The 20,348-nt window shown below is 45.8% G+C and overlaps 1 protein-coding gene across 3 annotated transcripts in view; it reads left to right on the top strand.

Annotated features, from left to right (window-relative positions):
• The window catches only part of LOC139556099 (dual specificity protein phosphatase 10-like), a 51,863-nt gene extending 37,235 nt beyond the window's left edge, over nt 1–14,628 (top strand). For all 3 annotated transcript variants that reach the window (XM_071369638.1, XM_071369637.1, XM_071369636.1), the window contains 2 exons: nt 8,395–8,781; nt 9,306–14,628. In XM_071369638.1, coding sequence (XP_071225739.1) covers nt 8,395–8,781; nt 9,306–9,571 — 653 coding nt within the window. In that variant the 3' untranslated portion in view covers nt 9,572–14,628. The remainder of the gene's footprint in view (nt 1–8,394; nt 8,782–9,305) is intronic.
• The last annotated feature ends 5,720 nt before the right edge of the window (nt 14,629–20,348 follow it).

Below are 20,348 nucleotides of genomic sequence, written 5' to 3'. Positions count from 1 at the left end.
GGGTACAGGCGGTGTTTTGGGTCTAAAATGATTTTGTGAGCCTTGCTGAGGGCCCTGACCTTAAAGATCTCATCCAAGCCTGTCTGTTCGACTCCAAGTATCTTGCTTGCTGTGGTGATAATCCTTGTAAGCATACTTTTCTGGCTGACAGTGGCATTGCCAAACCAGCAAACAACACAAAAAGTAAAATTACTCTTAATAAAAGATTGGTAAAACACAGTCGGTATAGTACAGTCAACATTAAAAGATCCCAACTTTTCAAGATCTCAGAGTAGGTAGTGTAGCAGTGCTGATTTAGGATCAGTTTGGCCTTTTAGACCATAACAGGGGGGTTCTCTTGAGGTTCTCTGGAGGTTGTGTTTAAGCTTCAACGAGTCAAAGGAGAAACACCTGGGATGTTATCTGGAATGGTTGAAGGATTAGGGAAGAGGATGAGGTCTTTATCTGGAATGGTTGATGGATGAGGGAAGATGAGGTCTCTAATATAGAAAGCCACAGGACTGTTTTGATTAAAGAGCACATTTTTTTTAGAGCTCTGGGTTGTCTCTGAGAGGATGAGAGAGATTGGTTTATGTAGCTGTAAGTTGGTCTGTCTAATTCATTTTTCAGAGACTAGCCTGTCTGTATACTTATGTTGTGAAGAGTTAGGTGGCAATAGGCAATGAGGTTGGTAGAGGTGCAATGGTGATATTTGCTATTGAATATATGTATGTCCCTGAGGAATAGGCTCATGTTAGGTGTAAAGTAAATGTAAGGCCTTTTTGTCTTGCCTCCATTGTGTGTAAGCTACTCACTTAGTAACTCATACTGTCATTTACTGTGTACTACCCATCTATAAACTACAGTATATACTGTATGTAAGTCTGATTCCAACAGTATCAGCTGACCCTTATCCTTCACACTCTGCTTGATTTGCACGCACGCATACACCACCCAGACACACACACACACACACACACACACACACACACACACACACACACACACACACACACACACACACACACACACACACACACACACACACACACACACACACACACACACACACACACACACACACACACACACACACACACACACACACACACACACACACACACACACACACACACACACACACACACACACACAGACAGACAGAATTTGTTGGGCAGCTTCAGTCCTGTCAGGGTATGTAACATGCTTTGGCTGTTTTGCAGAGGCTGGGAGGCAGCTCTTAGTAAATACGGAGCCCTGTTGAGGCAGCAGCTCCTGTGTGTCTGCCGTCTGCCTCGCAGACGCGGTCTTTCAGGGAGGTCATACTGTAGCACCTTGATGCCATCCCATCCTCCTCTCCTCTCCTCTCCTCTCCTCTCCTCTCCTCTCCTCTCCTCTCCTCTCCTCTCCTCTCCTCTCCTCTCCTCTCCTCTCCTCTCCTCTCCTCTCCTCTCCTCTCCTCTCCTCTCCTTCTCCTCTCCAGAGGAGCTTCCTCCCTTCCTCCTTCCCCCTCCCTTCCTTCCCGCTCCCTTCCCCCTTCCTTCCCCTTCCTTCCTCCTTCCTCCTCCCTTCCTCCTTCCCCCTCCCTTCCTCCTTCCCCCTTCCTTCCTCCTTTCCCCCCCCTTCCTCCTTCCCTCTCCCCTCCTCCTTCCCTCTCCCCTCCCCCTTCCCCCTCCCTTCCTCCTAACCCCCTTCCTTCCTCCTTCCCTCTCCCCTCCTCCTTCCCCCTCCCTTCCTCCCTCCTTCCCCCTCCCTTCCTACTTCCCCTTCCCTCTGCGTCCATCTCTGTCTGCTGCGGTGAGGAAACAGAGAGCGGGCTACAGCATAGCAGAACAGAATGTCTTGGTCTTTTTTTCTGATTTAATTCTCATGAAATCCAGGCATCTGCTGCTGCAGGAATCAAACGACTCAGCCATGAGCCCTGAACCCTTAACCCTGAGCCCTGAGCCCTCAGCCCCACGACCTGGTCTCAACCGCTGGCGTGTGTGTGTGTGTGTGTGTGTGTGTGTGTGTGTGTGTGTGTGTGTGTGTGTGTGTGTGTGTGTGTGTGTGTGTGTGTGTGTGTGTGTGTGTGTGTGTGTGTGTGTGTGTGTGTGTGTGTGTGTGTGTGTGTGTGTGTGTGTGTGTGGAGGAACAATCGTCATATGGGTTTCCCAGCATCAGTGTAATTTATAACCAGACATGATTCATTCTACTATTGATCATGGAGGATACTGCACTTGCTATGGACCCTGCTCAAAACTAGTACACTGAAAGGGGAAAGGGTGCCGTTTGGAACACAGGCCTGGTCTCTTTGAAGAGGTTTAGAAAAATAAATAGAAGATGTTTTATTCATCATCTTCTTCTTTAAAATGTATTTTTTTATACTTTGTACTTTATTCATGTTTCGTTGGATCATGAATTTGTGGACATCTTTAATCAGTTATGACCCTGCAACCAAAATTAACTTGATCACAAAGCCAGAAATACACAGACCATGAAACATATGTGATAGATTTTTTTTGGCTTACAGTACTATTTTGATTTCATAAGAATTGTTTGTGAAATGTACAAATGGTATTTAATATTCCCATTAAGGAGGGATACCAAATGTTAGTTAACATGTACTTATACTGTAACGGTTCTCGTGGGCTGAAGGAAGAGTGGACCAAGGTGCAGCGTTTAAAGTGTTCATGATTTAATCCCAAAAAAACAAATCGAACAAAAACAACAAACAGGAGAACGAAAGCGAAACAGTTCTGTCTGGTGCAGACACAAAACAGAAAACAACTACCCACAAAACCCATGTGGGCAAGAGCTACCTAAGTATGGTTCTCAATCAGAGACAACGATAGACAGCTGCCTCTGATTGAGAACCACACCTGGCCAAACAACAAAGAAATACAAAACATAGAACACAAAACTTAGAATGCCCACCCCAACTCATGCCCTGACCAAACCAAAATAGAGACATAAAAAGGATCTCTAAGGTCAGGGCGTGACAGTACCCCCCCCCCAAATGTGCGGACACCGGCCGCAAAACCTACACCTATAGGGGAGGGTCTGGGTGGGCATCTATCCGCGGTGGCGGCTCTGGTGCGGGACGTGGACCCCGCTCCACCTTAGGCTTGGCCCACTTAGGTAGCGCCTCTGGAGCGGGGACCCTCGCTGCCGACCCCGGACTGGGGACCGTCGCCGCGGGCTCCGGACAGGAGGGCGACTCTGGCGGCTCCGGACAGGAGGGCGAATCTGGCGGCTCCGGACAGGAGGGAGATTCTGGCGGCTCCGGACAGGAGGCAGACTCTGGCGGCTCCGGACAGGAGGGAGACTCTGGCGGCTCTGGACAGGAGGGAGACTCTGGCGGCTCCGGACTGGGGATCGTCGCTGGAGGCTCCGGACTGCGGATCGTCGCTGGAGGCTCCGGACTGGAGATCGACGCTGGAGGCTCCGGACTGGAGGGCGTCACTGGAGTGGAGAGACACACAGGAGGCTTCGTGCCATGGATCATTACTGGAGGCTTCTTACCATGGATCATCACTGGAAGCTTCGTGCCATGGATCATCACTGGAGGCTTTGTGCCATGGATCATCACTGGAGGCTTCTTGCCATGGATCATCACTGGAGGCTTCTTGCCATGGATCATCACTGGAGGCTTCGTGCCATGGATCACCACTGGAGGCTTCGTGCCCTGGATCACCACTGGAGGCTTCGTGCCCTGGCTCACCACTGGAGGCTTCGTGCCATGGATCATCACTGGAGGCTTCGTGCCATGGATCATCACTGGAGGCTTCGTGCCATGGATCATCACTGGAGGCTTCTTGCCATGGATCATCACTGGAGCCTTCGTGCCATGGATCATCACTGGAGGCTTCTTACCATGGATCATCACTGGAGGCTTCGTGCCATGGATCATCACTGGAGGCTTCTTGCCATGGATCATCACTGGAGGCTTCGTGCCATGGATCATCACTGGAGGCTTCGTGCCATGGATCATCACTGGAGTGGAGAGACACACAGGAGGCCTGGCTCTGGGAGAAGGCACAGGACTCACCAGGCTGGGGAGACATGCAGGAGGGTTAGGGCTTAGCACAGGCACAGGACTCACCAGGCTGGGGAGACATGCAGGAGGCCTCTTCCTTGGCCGAGGCACCGGATACACTGGGCCGTGGAGGCTGCACTGGAGGTCTCGAGCTAAGAGCCTGCACAACCTGTCCTGGCTGGATGGTGACTTTGGCCCGGCACGTACAGGGCGCAGGCACAGGACGCACTGGGCTGTGCAGACGCACTGGAGACACAGTGCGTAGAGCCGGCTCAGGAAATATCCTGGGCCGTAGAGACGTCCTGGAGGTCTGGAGAGCAGGGCTGGCACACTCCGTCCTGGCTCGATGCCCACTCTAGCCCGGCCGATGCGAGGAACTGGGATATAGCTCACCGGGCTAAGAACACGTACTGGAGACACCGTGCACTCCACCGCATAACACGGTGCCTGACCAGTATGACGCCCGCCACGGTAAGCACGGGGAGTTGGCTCAGGTCTCCAACCTGGCTCAGCCAATCTCCCCGTGTGCCCCCCCCCCCCCCCCCCCCAATTTTGGGGGGGAGTGGCCTCCCGGTCTTTAGTGCCAGCCTTGTCCCCGTGTAATCCTTGGCCCTTCTTCTAGCTGCCTCCGCCTTCCTTCCTGCTTCGACCTGCTCCCATGGCAGGTGATCTTTTCCGGCAAGGATCTCCTCCCACGTGTAGGATCCTTTGCCGTCCAGGATGTCCTCCCATGTCCAGTCCTCCTTACCCCGCAGCTTGGTCCTTTGGTGGTGGGTAGTTCTGTAACGGTTCTCGTGGGCTGAAGGAAGAGTGGACCAAGGTACAGCGTTTAAAGTGTTCATTCATGATTTAATCCCAAAAAACAAATCGAACAAAAACAACAAACAGGAGAACGAAAGCGAAACAGTTCTGTCTGGTGCAGACACAAAACAGAAAACAACTACCCACAAAACCCATGTGGGCAAGAGCTACCTAAGTATGGTTCTCAATCAGAGACAACAATAGACAGCTGCCTCTGATTGAGAACCACACCTGGCCAAACAACAAAGAAATACAAAACATAGAACACAAAACATAGAATGCCCACCCCAACTCACGCCCTGACCAAACCAAAATAGAGACATAAAAAGGATCTCTAAGGTCAGGGCGTGACATATACATTAAGGACATGTGGAAGACTGTTTTATTCTATCGGTTAAACATGGGCTTTCTCCAGAAGCAGACATTTCTAGTTCTGACTGGCCTTTTTCCCAGTGACCCAGACCTGGATGTAGGAATTCGTTATATACTGTAGCTGACAAACATGTCATAAGCAAACATCATTATTGATATAAGACTGTGGACGGTTGACGGATAGCATTAGAAAGTGGAAACGGAGTATGAAAAGCCTTCACCGCTTCCGGGAAGTGGTCATTTATGAGTGAGGAACAGTGCTGGCGGCTTCTAAAAGTGAAAGAGACACTTAAAGGTGCTTTCCTCTGTGAGATAGTCGAAAGATAATGACAGCCGGTCACACTTCACAGATCTCATCTCTCTCCACAATGTGCCGGAAGATTCTTCTGCCTTTCGTTCTCACTCTCGCCTTTCAAAAGAAGCCATTTACCAATTGAGTGCATCACAAGAAAGGCATCGCTTGAATATGTGCAATAGAAGACCATTTTGATTTTTTCAAAGATGAGCTGTATTTTGGTGAACACTCAAATCTGTTCGTTTGTTGAAAAATCTTAAAAAGAGAAAGATATTTAATGCATGATTAGTTAAATCTTGCCTCACAAGCACAAGCACATGCACGTGCACACACACACACACACACACACACACACACACACACACACACACACACACACACACACACACACACACACACACACACACACACACACACACACACACACACACACACACACACTTAGTAATATCATAACTATGTTGTGGTGGTCACTATGATTTATTCAACTGTAGTAAAGTTCAACGCCTTTCGGGCTTGTGTGAAGAGACTCTCATTCCATTATTTACTGTTGGTTAATTATTATAACGACATGCCCCTTGGAGGGAGTGTGAGAGAGATGTTTTAGAGAAACATAGCAGTTGAATTTGTTTGTTTAGTGTGGCCCTATTAGTTAGACTGGTTTTATGACCCTGTTATGATTTACAACATCCTCCCTAGTCGACAGTTGATAGGAGATCCCCAACTGCCCCGTTTCCATGGTAAAGCCGGTGAGGCCATATGATCACCTCACTTGGCATGATGTCAGCTCTTGTAGATCTTGTAATGCAAACAATACATGAACTGATACTCTATGTCAGGCCCCAATGCATCCCCCCCTCACCCCTTCCAGGGTGTCAATGGCGTCATGACAACAGGTGCAAAGCCCCCCCCCCTTCCCCACTAACTGAAACTGACAGTAACTGACAGTATTTGCCTCCCTCTCAGGCCCTGTGTGTGTTAAAGTTATGTTACAGGGTTTATTTGAAGGAGTGCAGATGTCCAGCGAGACACATGTTCAACATTTATCATCTTTATTTGGCTGCCATCTTTGGCGCTGAGGAGAGTGATGATAGCTATTTTTCAGAAGGAATGCTGTGTCGATTGTCTTGGGGACATTTTGAATGTATCCCTCAGTCTTTAAATTATGAGAAATATGACATTACCTCCAGGACTTTAGGTGATCTAGCCCTACAGAGAGAAACAGATGAACAGGACTTTAGGTGATCTAGTCCTACAGAGAGAAACAGATGAACAGGACCTTAGGTGATCTAGTCCTACAGACAGAAACAGATGAACAGGACCTTAGGTGATCTAGTCCTACAGAGAGAAACAGATTAACAGGACTTTAGGTGATCTAGCCCTACAGAGAGAAACAGATGAACAGGACCTTAGGTGATCTAGTCCTACAGAGAGAAACAGATGAACAGGACTTTAGGTGATCTAGTCCTACAGACAGAAACAGATGAACAGGACTTTAGGTGATCTAGCCCTACAGAGAGAAACAGATGAACAGGACTTTAGGTGATCTAGCCCTACAGAGAGAAACAGATGAACAGGACTTTAGGTGATCTAGTCCTACAGACAGAAACAGATGAACAGGACTTTAGGTGATCTAGTCCTACAGAGAGAAACAGATGAACAGGACTTTAGGGGATCTAGTCCTACAGACAGAAACAGATGAACAGGACTTTAGGTGATCTAGTCCTACAGACAGAAACAGATGAACAGGACCTTAGGTGATCTAGTCCTACAGAGAGAAAGATGAACAGGACCTTAGGTGATCTAGTCCTACAGAGAGAAACAGATGAACAGGACCTTAGGTGATCTAGCCCTACAGAGAGAAACAGATGAACAGGACTTTAGGTGATCTAGTCCTACAGACAGAAACAGATGAACAGGACTTTAGGTGATCTAGCCCTACAGAGAGAAACAGATGAACAGGACTTTAGGGGATCTAGTCCTACAGAGAGAAACAGATGAACAGGACCTTAGGTGATCTAGTCCTACAGACAGAAATAGATGAACAGGACCTTAGGTGATCTAGTCCTACAGACAGAAACAGATGAACTGGACTTTAGGTGATCTAGTCCTACAGAGAGAAACAGATGAACAGGACCTTAGGTGATCTAGTCCTACAGACAGAAACAGATGAACAGGACTTTAGGTGATCTAGTCCTACAGACAGAAACAGATGAACAGGACTTTAGGTGATCTAGTCCTACAGACAGAAACAGATGAACAGGACTTTAGGTGATCTAGTCCTACAGACAGAAACAGATGAACAGGACTTTAGGTGATCTAGTCCTACAGACAGAAACAGATTAACAGGACTTTAGGTGATCTAGTCCTACAGAGAGAAACAGATTAACAGGACTTTAGGTGATCTAGCCCGACAGAGAAACAGATGAAGTGCAAAGCCCTCCCTACAAACTGATGTGATATCCAATTCAAACGGAAAATTCAAATGGCAAACAAATGATATGGCTTGAATGGTTAGTTGGGGGCTTGGAGTGTCTCAGTGTTTGACATCAGGCCATGAAAGTCTATGCTATGATAATATGGTCACCTATTTTGCCACCCTATCAGATTAATATGCAAAATGTCATTGTCCCTCTTTTTCCAAAGCAGGAGGAGAGATGAGCCAGAAAGAAGGAATAACAACAGAATATTAGCTAGAGACAATTTGGATGGACATAATTTGTTGTTTGATAGTTCAATACAGTTATATTTTCCTTCAATAGACACGTAGCAGACTTGTTCCAGTCAAAACTCCCCAACTACCAGTCGTGACCTGCCATTGTAATAAAGGATAAGGCATTATACCTGCAGATGCTAACTTAAGTGTCACAGGATATAAACGTATTTGTTTTCCACTGACTCATCCTGTTGTTGTCTGTTGTTTACCCAGGGGGCCTCAGCTGCTTCAGACAGAACCACCAGAACCTGTGTGACCACTCCCTCCACCTCCATGAGAGCCTGGACGCCGGCATAGGCGTCAGCGGGGCCTCCGGCCACACGGGGGCGCTACCTCACTCCATGTCCCTGCCCTCCACGCCGGACATTGAGGACGCCGAGCTGACGCCCATCCTGCCCTTCCTGTACCTGGGCAACGAGCACGACGCGCAGGACGCCCACAGGCTACAGCGCTACAACATGGGCTTTGTGCTCAACGTCACCACCCACCTGCCGCTCTACCACTACGACACAGGCCTGTTCAGCTACAAGCGGCTGCCAGCCACCGACAGCAACAAGCAGAACTTGAGGCAGTACTTTGAGGAGGCGTTTGAATTCATCGGTACGCAGGGAAAGTTAGCTAAGTCTAGTCATTGCATGGTGGTATGTACAGTGGAAGTGTATACGGGAGGGCAGGGGCGGAGGTTGCAGTCGGTGGCAGCGGTGGGATCTCATTTCTCATTGAATCGATTCTGTTTTATAATGTTCTTTCAAGCCACATTAGGATTGAGTTAGTCGGTGATTTAGCTTGGTTGATACATATTCAAATGGCTTGTTTTTATCGATCAGAGGCTGTGCAGGTTGTCTGACCTTAGAAATTATGGATTTGTTAACACTACCGTTAGTATACAGTATTGCACAGTGTAGGTTTTGAGTGAGCGGACTGCAGTGAAAAATATGACATTAGTTACATGACTAAAACATGAATGTGATGTTGTTGAAGTCATGTTTTATGTTCCCATGACGAGTTCTATTCTGACGAGATGAAAATGCTCCTCTGTTGTTGTTAAAGTCTATTTTGCTCCAATGTTTAATTTGAGCCCCATTTTAAAGAGACAAAAATGCTCCTCTCTCCTCTCTCTTCAGAGGAAGCACGGCAAGCGGACATGGGCCTCTTGATCCACTGCCAGGCAGGCGTGTCTCGCTCGGCCACTATCGTCATTGCCTACCTGATGAAGCACACCTGGATGACCATGACGGACGCTTACAAGTTCGTCAAGACCCGGCGGCCCATCATCTCCCCCAACCTCAACTTCATGGGCCAACTGCTGGAGTTCGAGGAGGACCTGAACAATGGCATCACACCACGCATCCTCACGCCAAAGCTCATCGGGGTGGAGACCATGGTTTAGGAGGACACCTGCCATTCCAGGAGGACATCCCACTCACTTTACGGGCTACTCTTGACAGGCTGATTCTGAGAGCGAAATCACTTTATTTCAGAATCTCCTAGTCATGCTCTTCTGGGACTGTCACAGGAGTGCCAAGGTTCTGGGTCAACGGCGATGAGAAACACCCCAGAATACCTGCTGTTCCGAACTGGCTGGCTTCCTGGAGGAACAATAGTGTTGGGGAGAGAAAACGGTCAGTGGGAAGCTGTCGTGCATGACCATGGAGGAGCAAAAACATGTAAGGAAAGGAAAATAGATTAACTATTTCTGAAGAAAAAAAACAGCATGTACTGTGGGGACTTAGCAGGTTAGCAGTGAGAGAAACTGACTCTTCAGACTCACACTGTGCTGTGGCTCATGGTTATTGTTGCAGGCAGGCTGGGGCCGAGCTGGCCGAGGCGGTGCCTGTCAGAAAAGATGAAGACTTGTTTGGTGTGTTAATGTTCTTGTTCTATTTTTATACAGGGGTTTATGGGGGTGACCATGACAAGCCCAAAGTGGCTTACTGTGCAATAATTTCTGAGTGGAATGCGGCTGGGAGCTTGATCTTATTTGTATATATGGGTATTCAATGACGATAAAACATTTCCAGTTTGCCACTGATTTGACATGAAGTAACCTTTTTTAAATTAATTGTTGTTATCGATTCTGTATTTTTTTTACGCATACCATTGAGCTGTTACACTATATATATATAAAAGTATTTGGACACCCCTTCAAATTACTGGATTAGGCTATTTCAGCCACACCCGTTGCTGACAGGTGTATAAAATCGAGCACGCAACCATGGAATCTCCATAGCCTAACATTGGCAGTAGAATTACCTTACTGAAGAGCTTAGTTGCGTTCAACGTGGCACCGTCATAGGATGCCAGCTTTCCAACAAGTCAGTTCTTCAAATTTCTGTGGGCGGCAGGTAGCTTAGTGGTTAGAGTGTTGGGCCAGTAACCGTAAGGTTGCTAGATCGAATCCCCAAGCTGACAAGGTAAAGATCAGTCGTTCTGCCCCTGAACAAGGCAGTTAACCCACTGTTCCTAGTCCGTCATTGTAAATAAGAATTTGTTCTTAACTGACTTGCCAAGTTAAATAAAAAGTGCTGTTATTTTTAAGTAGAAATGTCTAGGAGCAACTACGGTTCAGCCGCGAAGTGGCTCACAGAACTCACAGAACGGGACCGCGTAGTGCGAAGAAATAGACTGTCCTCGGATGCAACACTTGAGTTCCAAATGCCACTGGAAGCAATGTCCGCACAATAACTGTTCATCGGGAACTTCATGAAATGAGTTTCCATGGCTGAGAAGCTGCACGCAAGCCTAAGATCACCATGCGCAATACCTAGCGTCGGCTGGAGTGGTGTAAAGCTCGCCGCCTTTGGACTCTGGATCAGTGGAAATGCGTTCTCTGGTATGATGAATCATGCTTTACCATCTGGCAGTCCGACGGACTAATCTGCGTTTGGCGGATGCCAGGAGAACGCTACATGCCCCAATGCATAGTGCCAACTGTAAAGTTTGGTGGAGGAGGAATAATGATCTGGGACTGTTTTTCATGGTTCAGGCTAGGCTCCTTAGTTCTAGTGAAGGGAAATCTTAAGGCTGCAGTATACAATGTCATTCTAGACGATTCTGTGCTTCCAACTTTGTGGTTACAGTTTGGGGAAGGCCCTTTCCTGTTTCAGCATGATTATGCCCCCGTGCACAAAGCGAGGTCCATACAGAAATTGTTTGTCGAGAACAGTGTGGAAGAACTTGACTGGCATGAACAGAGCCCTGACCTCAGCCCCATCGAAAACCTTTTGGATGAATTGGAATGCAGACTGCGAGCCAGGCTTAATCGCCAAACATCAGTGCCCGACCTCACTAATACTCTTGTGGCCAAATGGAAAAAAGTCCCCGCAGCAATGTTCCAACATCTAGTGGAAAGCCTTCTCAGAAGAGTGGAGACTGTTATAGCAGCAAAGGAGGGACCAACTCCATATTAATGCCCATGATTTTGGAATGAGATGTTCGACGAGCAGGTGTCCACATACTTTTGGTCATGTAGTGTACGTTTGGCACAAGTTAGATTGATAAAATATATGTTTTTTATGTAAAATTCTTGGCACTGGTGTGTCTTAGTTGTCTGTGTATATTTGTTTAATTATGTTTACTCTTCAAAAATACATGAAACCATTCACATTGTCTGTGTTTTTTATTTTGTCACTGTGTTTTTCCATCTCCCATCACCATCAACCATACCATTTGTTTTTAGTAATACATTTACTGCCATAAAGAGCTTTGTACCACAAGTTTACTGAACGCAGATTGCTCCTCAAACAAAATGGTGGTTATCCTGTTTTAAGTATTACTTCAGTTGTAAAGTAGATTTGAGGACTATTCACTGCCTGCTATAGTCTCTCCTGTTCCTTTTTAAATAGTTTTCCCGCTTCTAACTTGTCCCATTTGAATGTAGTGTCTAACCTCTCTAGATATATTTTGGTGTAGTTGCCCTTGTAGAGTACGTTACTACATTTGCTCTCTGAGTATTGCCTAGTATGATTTACTACATCACAAGGTAACAGCTGTCCGTGAATTGGGCCTCTGGCATCAAATGGACATTGTATCCAGAGACTGTGGTAGAAGCAAGGTACTGTAACCCCTTTCTAATATTTTGAAACCTCCCAGCTCTGCCGCTAAGCTAACGAGCAGCTCTTGTTCCGCTGCCTCGCGTAACGCCAAGCGCGGCTGTCACGTGCAGTACTAGTGCCTCTATTGATGCCTTAACTAACTCCTGTCTTTTCACCACGGGGCCTGTTTGCTCCACTGTACAGTGCAGGCCATCATCGCATGCAGACAGAAGCAGCCGAGCAGGCTGGGGTCGACTTCGCGGCCTGCGGATACAAACCAACCCTTCAGCATCAGTAGTCAACTCTGTGATACGTTCAAAGGGATATTAACACAGTTTGTTTCTTGGTAGTCTTAAACAAATCCTCTTTAAAACTAAAACAAAAGTATACACCTCACACACATGGTTATGGGCTTAAAAAAAGAAGTAGAAATGTATTTGCATCCCAATTTCACACTTTATAATCAGCACAGAAGACTGAAATATAACAAAATTGTTTGACATAGAAACACCAGATTTTCAGCGTGAAAAAAAAAAAATGATTTGGTCATTTGACTGCAGGAAAGGGGTACTAATGTGACTTTGATCTGGTGCTGAATCATTAGAAAGGAGAAGTGAGAACCTACGTGAAGTGTAGGCTAGGCCTATTCCGCACAGAACTCTCTGTTACGGTGGCTGTGGGAGTGTGCATGATCCCACGCGGAACTTTTGAATATCAACAAAAGATGATTCATTGAAATGTTCCCTTGCATAAGGCATGCTGTTTTAAACAAGACAACTTGCAGCCACTTAGCTGCTAATTATGTTGATGCTTAGTTTTGGACCTAGCTAGCATTAGCGTTAGTGTTAGCGTTAGCGGGACAACTGGCATATTAGACAACGAAAAATAAAACAGAGTCGTATTCATTAGGGCGTTTCTCAGTCCAAGTGATCCCTCCCTGTTTGGGTCAATTTTCTTCCATTTAGTACCTAATGAATACCACCCAGAAACAAAGACATAACATGGAATCGTACAGTAATGAATCAATTAGGAAAATGTACTTTTTTGTTTGGTATGCCTTTGCACGCGCAATCATAATATTTGTTTCGTAGTGTCCTTGGGGTTTGAACCGTAGTTACTTTGCATAGTTTGTATACCGTTGCTACTGCTGCACCCAAAACATATAGTCCTCTCAAGAAAGAACGAGATCGTCGAGGGAGACTGCAAAGTAAGCGTTTGCAAAGGTAAAGAGAATACAAAGCATTTATTTAACCACAAAAGATCTCTATGTATAAGGTTGAGAAATTATATTTTCAGAATTCTCACCTATACTTCCTGTCTTTGGTTGCTATGATCATGTACATTGGCTATGATATGGTTGCTATGATCATGTACATTGGCTATGATATGGTTGCTATGATCATGTACATTGGCTATGATATGGTTGTTATGATCATGTACAGTACATTGGTGTATATTGGTGCTCTACAAACACTTTATTTGGGTATGATAAAGGTCTATAACAGTTTACCACACATTTGTAGCTTGTACATTTATATGAAATTATAACCATCTACAATAAAGTACACATCCTAAAAAATATAGAACTGCCATTTATATCCACTGGTTCTTAATCCTATGTCCTTAATGGCACATGTTGGCTTTTCATTTGTAATTACAGTACATGGTATTGGATTGATAAATGTAAACGTTGTACATTATTCTTCTTCTCTGGTTGGGAAACAAAGCATGTCTGTTGTGTGTCCCCAGTCCATTCTCTGTCCAATGATTCTCTCTCACTGTGGAGGTCAAGATTTCATGCTTTTGGTTGCGCCCCAAATGACATCCTATTCCCTACATTGTAAACTTATTTTGACAGGACTTGTCAAAAGTAGTGCACTAAATAGGGAATAGGGTGCCATTTGGAATGTACATTTGTGTTTTGTCAAGGCGGTTTTGAGTGACAGCCCCCTGAAAGGGGATCATATAAACCTGTCATATTTGATGTGGGACTGTTTATGGCTAGACCTGTTTAAGAGTTTCTGCTTTGGGCTCGGAGACTCTGGGGAGAGCAGGGGGTCACTATACAAGTGTATGTACTGTACAGTCAGTCATTGTGTCTGTCTATAGTTCCGCAGTTAAAGTACATACACTATATTCACAACTTTCTTTCTATGCATATATCTATTACTATTTTTGCACTGACCTATGGATGGACAGCTGGATTTTATTTTTTCACACAAAGGGTGCTATTATAACGGAGGCCTTCTCCCTGACAACAGCTTTTTGCATGACCTGCTCAATATTCCCCCTTATGAAGGATCTATGACCCTCTCCTCTTCTATTCTTAAATCGTTTTGGTTTAAGCACTGTCATTTTGTAATCCCTTACCCTACTTGTGATGTTTGAAATAAACAGAGAGGCTAAAAGTTTACTCTGGGGTTACGTGTGTTTTTGTGTATGGAAAAATGTGTCTGTATCTTCTTCCGTTTGATTCAATTGCCTGGTCGCATTGACTGTAAGCACACACAATTTTCTCTCTATTTTATTTTTATGTACATGATCAAACATCAACAATAACAACAACAACAACAGTTTCACCACAGTGTAACGCCGCCACGCCGTCCATAAAGAGTGGCCCTTCTCCAAGTTATCCCAGTCTCCTGAAATGTGAATAGCCACGTCGCCGCTACACCGAAACAGAGTTGTGAATTATTTTCACTCGTCCATTGAACCCTTTGTCACATAGCAGCAAGACTTATGGGGCCTGTATTTACTCCGACCCTGCAGGAATCCACTGCCGCATGGCTAGGGGGTATGGGGGGGTTTGACTAGCACCGAGCAGGTCAAGTTCTCTCCATAGGAACAGGCCCAGAAATAGTTTTTAGTGTTGTTTGTAATTACGAGTGATGAGCGTCCCTGCCTCATTAATCCTTTCCTATCAGCACTGGGCAGGCCGGCGGCACCAGAATAACCCTGATCCTAGAGCCGCTGCATGCTGCGCCCCCCCCCCCCCCCCCCGCGCCCCCACCCCTGCCCCAGCTATGCTTCACGGCGGTATCAGGAAAGTCTCTGGCCCCGAGATGAGGTCCTATCTCTTGGAAACACATATACAGTATATACATGCTGGAAACTTGTGTACTGTAATCTTACAGGCATATACACACAGACACACACTCACGTACACACACACACACACACCATAGCTGCATACACATACACACACGGTTGTGTACACTCCGCTGCCTCCCAGACAGAAATAAACCAGGGAGGATGTTTCAGCCTGAGTCCTGCTGCACTGGCAACAGTCAAAACAGTTTCCTGTGTCATAGCAGGGATGAAATCGACCTGCTCGCACGCTATCCCTTCAAGTCTAGTTAAAATACAGTAACATAAATACTGTAACTGCTCTTTTAAAGGTGTTGCTTGCTAAACTTTATGCTCTCTAAAAACTAGAAGGCTTCCAGATGTTTCTATTACAGCCTGATGAGATAAGATGTGAGCCGGTTGATTTTAGGCACTAAATAGCTACACCATTGTTCATTTCGTACTGTCTAATGTAGTGTATAGTTTTTTAGGACGCTACTGTATTAGCCTGGCTAGCCTTGGCCCTGAATTATGAATTACCCAAATACTGAAACACTCAATAACTTGAAAAGGCTAATCACAAGAAACTTCACACATATGAGTAGCTGTATGAGTAGCTGTAGAACTTTTTGAGGATCTGGGAAATGGGGAGAGCATGACAGTGTGTGGAGAGGAAAGGGAAACATAGTGTCTCTCTCTCTCTCTCTCTCTCTCTCTCTCTCTCTCTCTCTCTCTCTCTCTCTCTCTCTCTCTCTCTCTCTCTCTCTCTCTCTCTCTCTCTCGCTCTCTCTCTACCGCACCTGCTGTCTCGATCCCTGAATGCTCGGCTATGAAAAGCCAGCTGACATTTATTCCTGAGGTGCTGATCTGTTGCACCCTCTACAACCACTGTGATTATTATTTGACCCTACTGGTCATCTATGAACGTTTTAACATCTTGAAGAACGATCTGGCCTTTGGCTATGTACTCTTATAATCTCCACTCAGCACAGACAGAAGAAGACTGCCCCCCCCCTCAGAGCCTGGTTCCTCTCCAGGTTTCTTCCTTTCTAGGGAGTTTTTCCTAGCCATCGTGCTTCTACATCTGCATTGCTTGCTCTTTTGGGTTTTAGGCTGGGTTTCTGTAAAAGCACTTAGTGACAACTGAGTGAGAAAGAGAAGGAGAGAGAGAAAGAGAGAGAACGAGAAGGAGAGAGAGTAAAGGATTAAAGGAGAGCAGGTTCATGTTAACCAAGGAAATTACAGTGTCTATGTCAATCACAAATGTGTCACTGTGGAAGTGAGGAGGACAGGGAAGGACAGGGAGCCATACACCTGAGGAAGAGACAAGTTTTCAAAACATATGGGTTCATTGATTATCTGTCGTGTTTACAACTGTCCAATGGTCCAAACTACATTTATCTAATCATAACTTTATTGATGAGACTGTGAAGTGACATGGTGTTTTACAAATGGAAAAGTAATCTTGGTGCAGAGTGCCAGGGGGAAATGATGTTGTCCTGAACCGATTCATATTTGATCCTGATGGCCCCCTCCCGGCCACACACACACACACACACACACACACACACACACACACACACACACACACACACACACACACACACACACACACACACACACACACACACACACACACACACACACACACACACACACACACACACACACACACACACACACACACACACACACACACACACACACACACACACACACACACACACACACACACACACACAGTTGAATTGAAAGTTGTGAATGTAAACAGTGAGATAAGCAGTCAAATGGCCTCCCTATCAGTGTCATATACAGGGTAAACCAATAGGTCTATCAATTACTTCTGTTTCCTTGGATACTTCCACCAACAACAGCTGCAGAGTTTAACAAGCTAGGCCCATGCAACCCAATCACACTGGCCAACATATCACCCCTGAAAAATGCCTTGATGATGAAAATAGACACAAGTATTTTTGTGATGGGGAATCTAAGAAGCTAATCATATCATGGGACAAAATCACAAGTAAATAATCCTACGGTGAGAGTCATAGGCCACCGAAGGACTACTTATTACTGCACACTGGATTTTGGTGTCTGAAATTACAGCCATTGACCTTAGCTGTGGTTGGCAAAGTGTCAACTCTGCGAATCTCATGCCCAGTTTTTGAAATAACTTAGAGAGGATTGATGTAGTTGATGAATTAGGTTGTTGTAACGTTCCAGTTTAGTTGTTGGACAAAGGTATATTTTTTCCATAGTAACTGGACCCACATTCAAACTCTGTCCTTGCATAGCTTTGAAAACAATTCACATTATTTTAGATGTAATAAATTGTGACACATCATTCAGGGGGCCCCATCTGTTTTGCATGTTACTTTGGCATTAATACGTGTCACATACTAGTTTGCAAACAATGTAAAAAAAAAAGAGTCATTGAATTAATAAAGCCGCATACAAACAGTATTTATTTTGCTTTCTTGAGTAACGCAGCTCCAAAATGCAGGTGTTTCAGCCCAGCTCAGTGCTTTCTGTGGTGGTGGGGCATAATGTTCTTATAATGTTGGGAGTCGGGAAGCAAGTTCAGGGAGTGAATCATTTAATAAATAAATGAAAAAATAATACAAAACAAGAAACACGAACAAAGCACAGCCATGAAACAGAAACAGTAGGAACCAAAGGGAGTGACATATATAGGGCAGGTAATCAAGGAGGTGATGGAGTCCAGGTGAGTCTAATGATGCGCAGGTGCGCGTAACGATGGTGGCAGGTGTGCGCCATAATGAGCAGGCTGGTGACCTACAAGCCAGAGACGGATCACACGGGACAGTACCACCTCCCCGGCGCGCGACTCCAGCCGCAGTACGCCGACCAAAATTACGATCCCGGGGATCAGGAGCAGGAAACCTGTCAGTCCGGCTGAGACGCGGGAGCATGGCGACCTAGGGCGCCGTAGAGAGCATACGTGACGGTACCCCTCCCCGGCGCGTTGGCTCCCGCCGCAGGACACCAACCAAAGGGACGATCCCGGGGATCAGGAACGGACGGGTCACCCCTGGTGATGCGTGGGAACCAGACTAACCGGCTGAGGCGAGAGACCTCCCCGGTTATCTCGGTCAAGACACGGGAACCTGTTCACCCAGCTGAGGCATGGGAGCCTATCGAGCCCGATGAGGCATGGGAACCTATCGAACCCGCTGAGGTATGGAAACCCGTCGAGCCAGCTAAGGCAGGGGAACCAGTCGAAACCGCCGAGGCATGGGAATCCGACAAACCGGCTGAGGCCTCCCGGTAGCTCCGGTTCTGACACCCGGAACCGACATCAACACGAAAACATAAAGAACTCCCTGATGCTTCCATTGGTGAGGCGTCATTCTATAACGTGTGCGCTGGGAGTCGGGAAGCATGTTCAGGGAGTGAATCATTTAATAAATAAATGAAAACATAATACAAAACAAGAAACATGAACAACGCACAGACATGAAACAGAAACAATGGCGCCTGGGAAAGGAACCAAAGAGAGTGACATATATAGGGCAGGTAATCAAGGAGGTGATGGAGTCCAGGTGAGTCTAATGATGCGCAGGTGCGAGTAACGATGGTGACAGGTGTGCGCCACAACGAGCATTCTGTCACTCATGGGGACACTACGTTACTGTAAAATCTACGGGGAGAGCTCAAAAATTCAAGGCCCTTGAGTGCTGCCATAGAGTTACATTAGAAGTGTCCATCCAAGAAGCCTCAAGGTCATTGGCCACAGATAAAATAACGTAAAATCACGTTATAGCTACCATAGCTTTGATTGGACTGATCATATCAACATCAGACTTTTAAAATCTTAGCTAGCTAGACAAGCAGTCATCATCGTGAATCGCATTGACAATCAACTGGCAAATTATTTTCAATGCTTGTCATATGAAGAGAAATTATAGATAACACGTATCAGTGCTTATCGGACATTGGACATAAACATTACACAACAAGTTGGACATCACAAATTTAACAATGAGTGGTTTGGAAGGAATCAGTGGCTAACTGCAAGCGTTGCAAAGCAATCACTAGCCTGCTATTCAGTGGAGTGGGTGTGTGGTCCAAGTCTGTGTTTAAGGGTCTATTTTCCAAGCTTAAAAGGATAAACACTCACATACCATGGACCAGAAAAGGTTGAATACATTCACCATGCTATCAATCCAGTATGACTTCTGCCGCGTTCAAAACAACTGTAAACTCGGAACTGGGAAATCTCAGACTTCAGTGAGTTTAAGACAACGGGGAACTCAGAAAAACACTAGCTCCGACTGGGAAAATACGTTTTAAATGGTCATCGAACTCGGAATTCCAAGTTGGGAATTCTGGCCTCTTTCTAGAGCTCCGACCTGAAGATCGCAGACTTCCATGATTCAGCCTTGTTTTTTTCAGAGTTCCCAGTTGTATTGAAAGAACCATAAATCCAGAGAATGCCAGACTTTGATAACAAAGTTTGATGACAAAATTTGCCCACAAGGACTGCCGCGCCACTGATAAGCCCATGTGCCTCACCCTGATAATGTGGTCCCTTTTGCCCTGATAACTTAGCCTGCTGTTCTGACTTGGTGGTGCACATGTAGCCTATAGCCTGTTTTCGAGAAATGTAATCATCTAATATTTTAAGAGCTTTCATTGTCTGCTTATATGCCCCCTTTATTTATCCTACGGTTTTGACTTGGTGTACAGGGAGAATACTGTAGAGAATACTCTAGTACGGCCCATGTTCTGAATTCTGACGCTGTACATTTCAAAAGTGCTGAACAAATAATTATATTGACTACGTCCGTCCTAGCTTGCTCACTGTCTTTATCTAAATTACGGATTGCCTCTTATCCGCTTGTCGTCCCCTTATGCCATAGTTTGTACATCTCAATTGTCAGTAGAAACCACATTTGTTTAAGCAGGTCAGCCATATCAGCTATGTTTTTTTTTTAAGTCAGTAAATGAGGCTGAATTAACTGTTTTGCTGCCAGACAAGGCTCTGCTGATAGCCAGGTGTAGCAATGGTAAGGATTCACTCCATGGTGCTGAAAAGAAAGCTCT

Source organism: Salvelinus alpinus, chromosome 27 (genome assembly GCF_045679555.1).
Source record: "Salvelinus alpinus chromosome 27, SLU_Salpinus.1, whole genome shotgun sequence".
NCBI classification, from domain to species: Eukaryota; Metazoa; Chordata; class Actinopteri; order Salmoniformes; family Salmonidae; genus Salvelinus; species Salvelinus alpinus.
The sequence above is the reverse complement of the archived record's forward strand: the minus strand, read 5'-3'. Positions and strand labels throughout refer to the sequence as shown.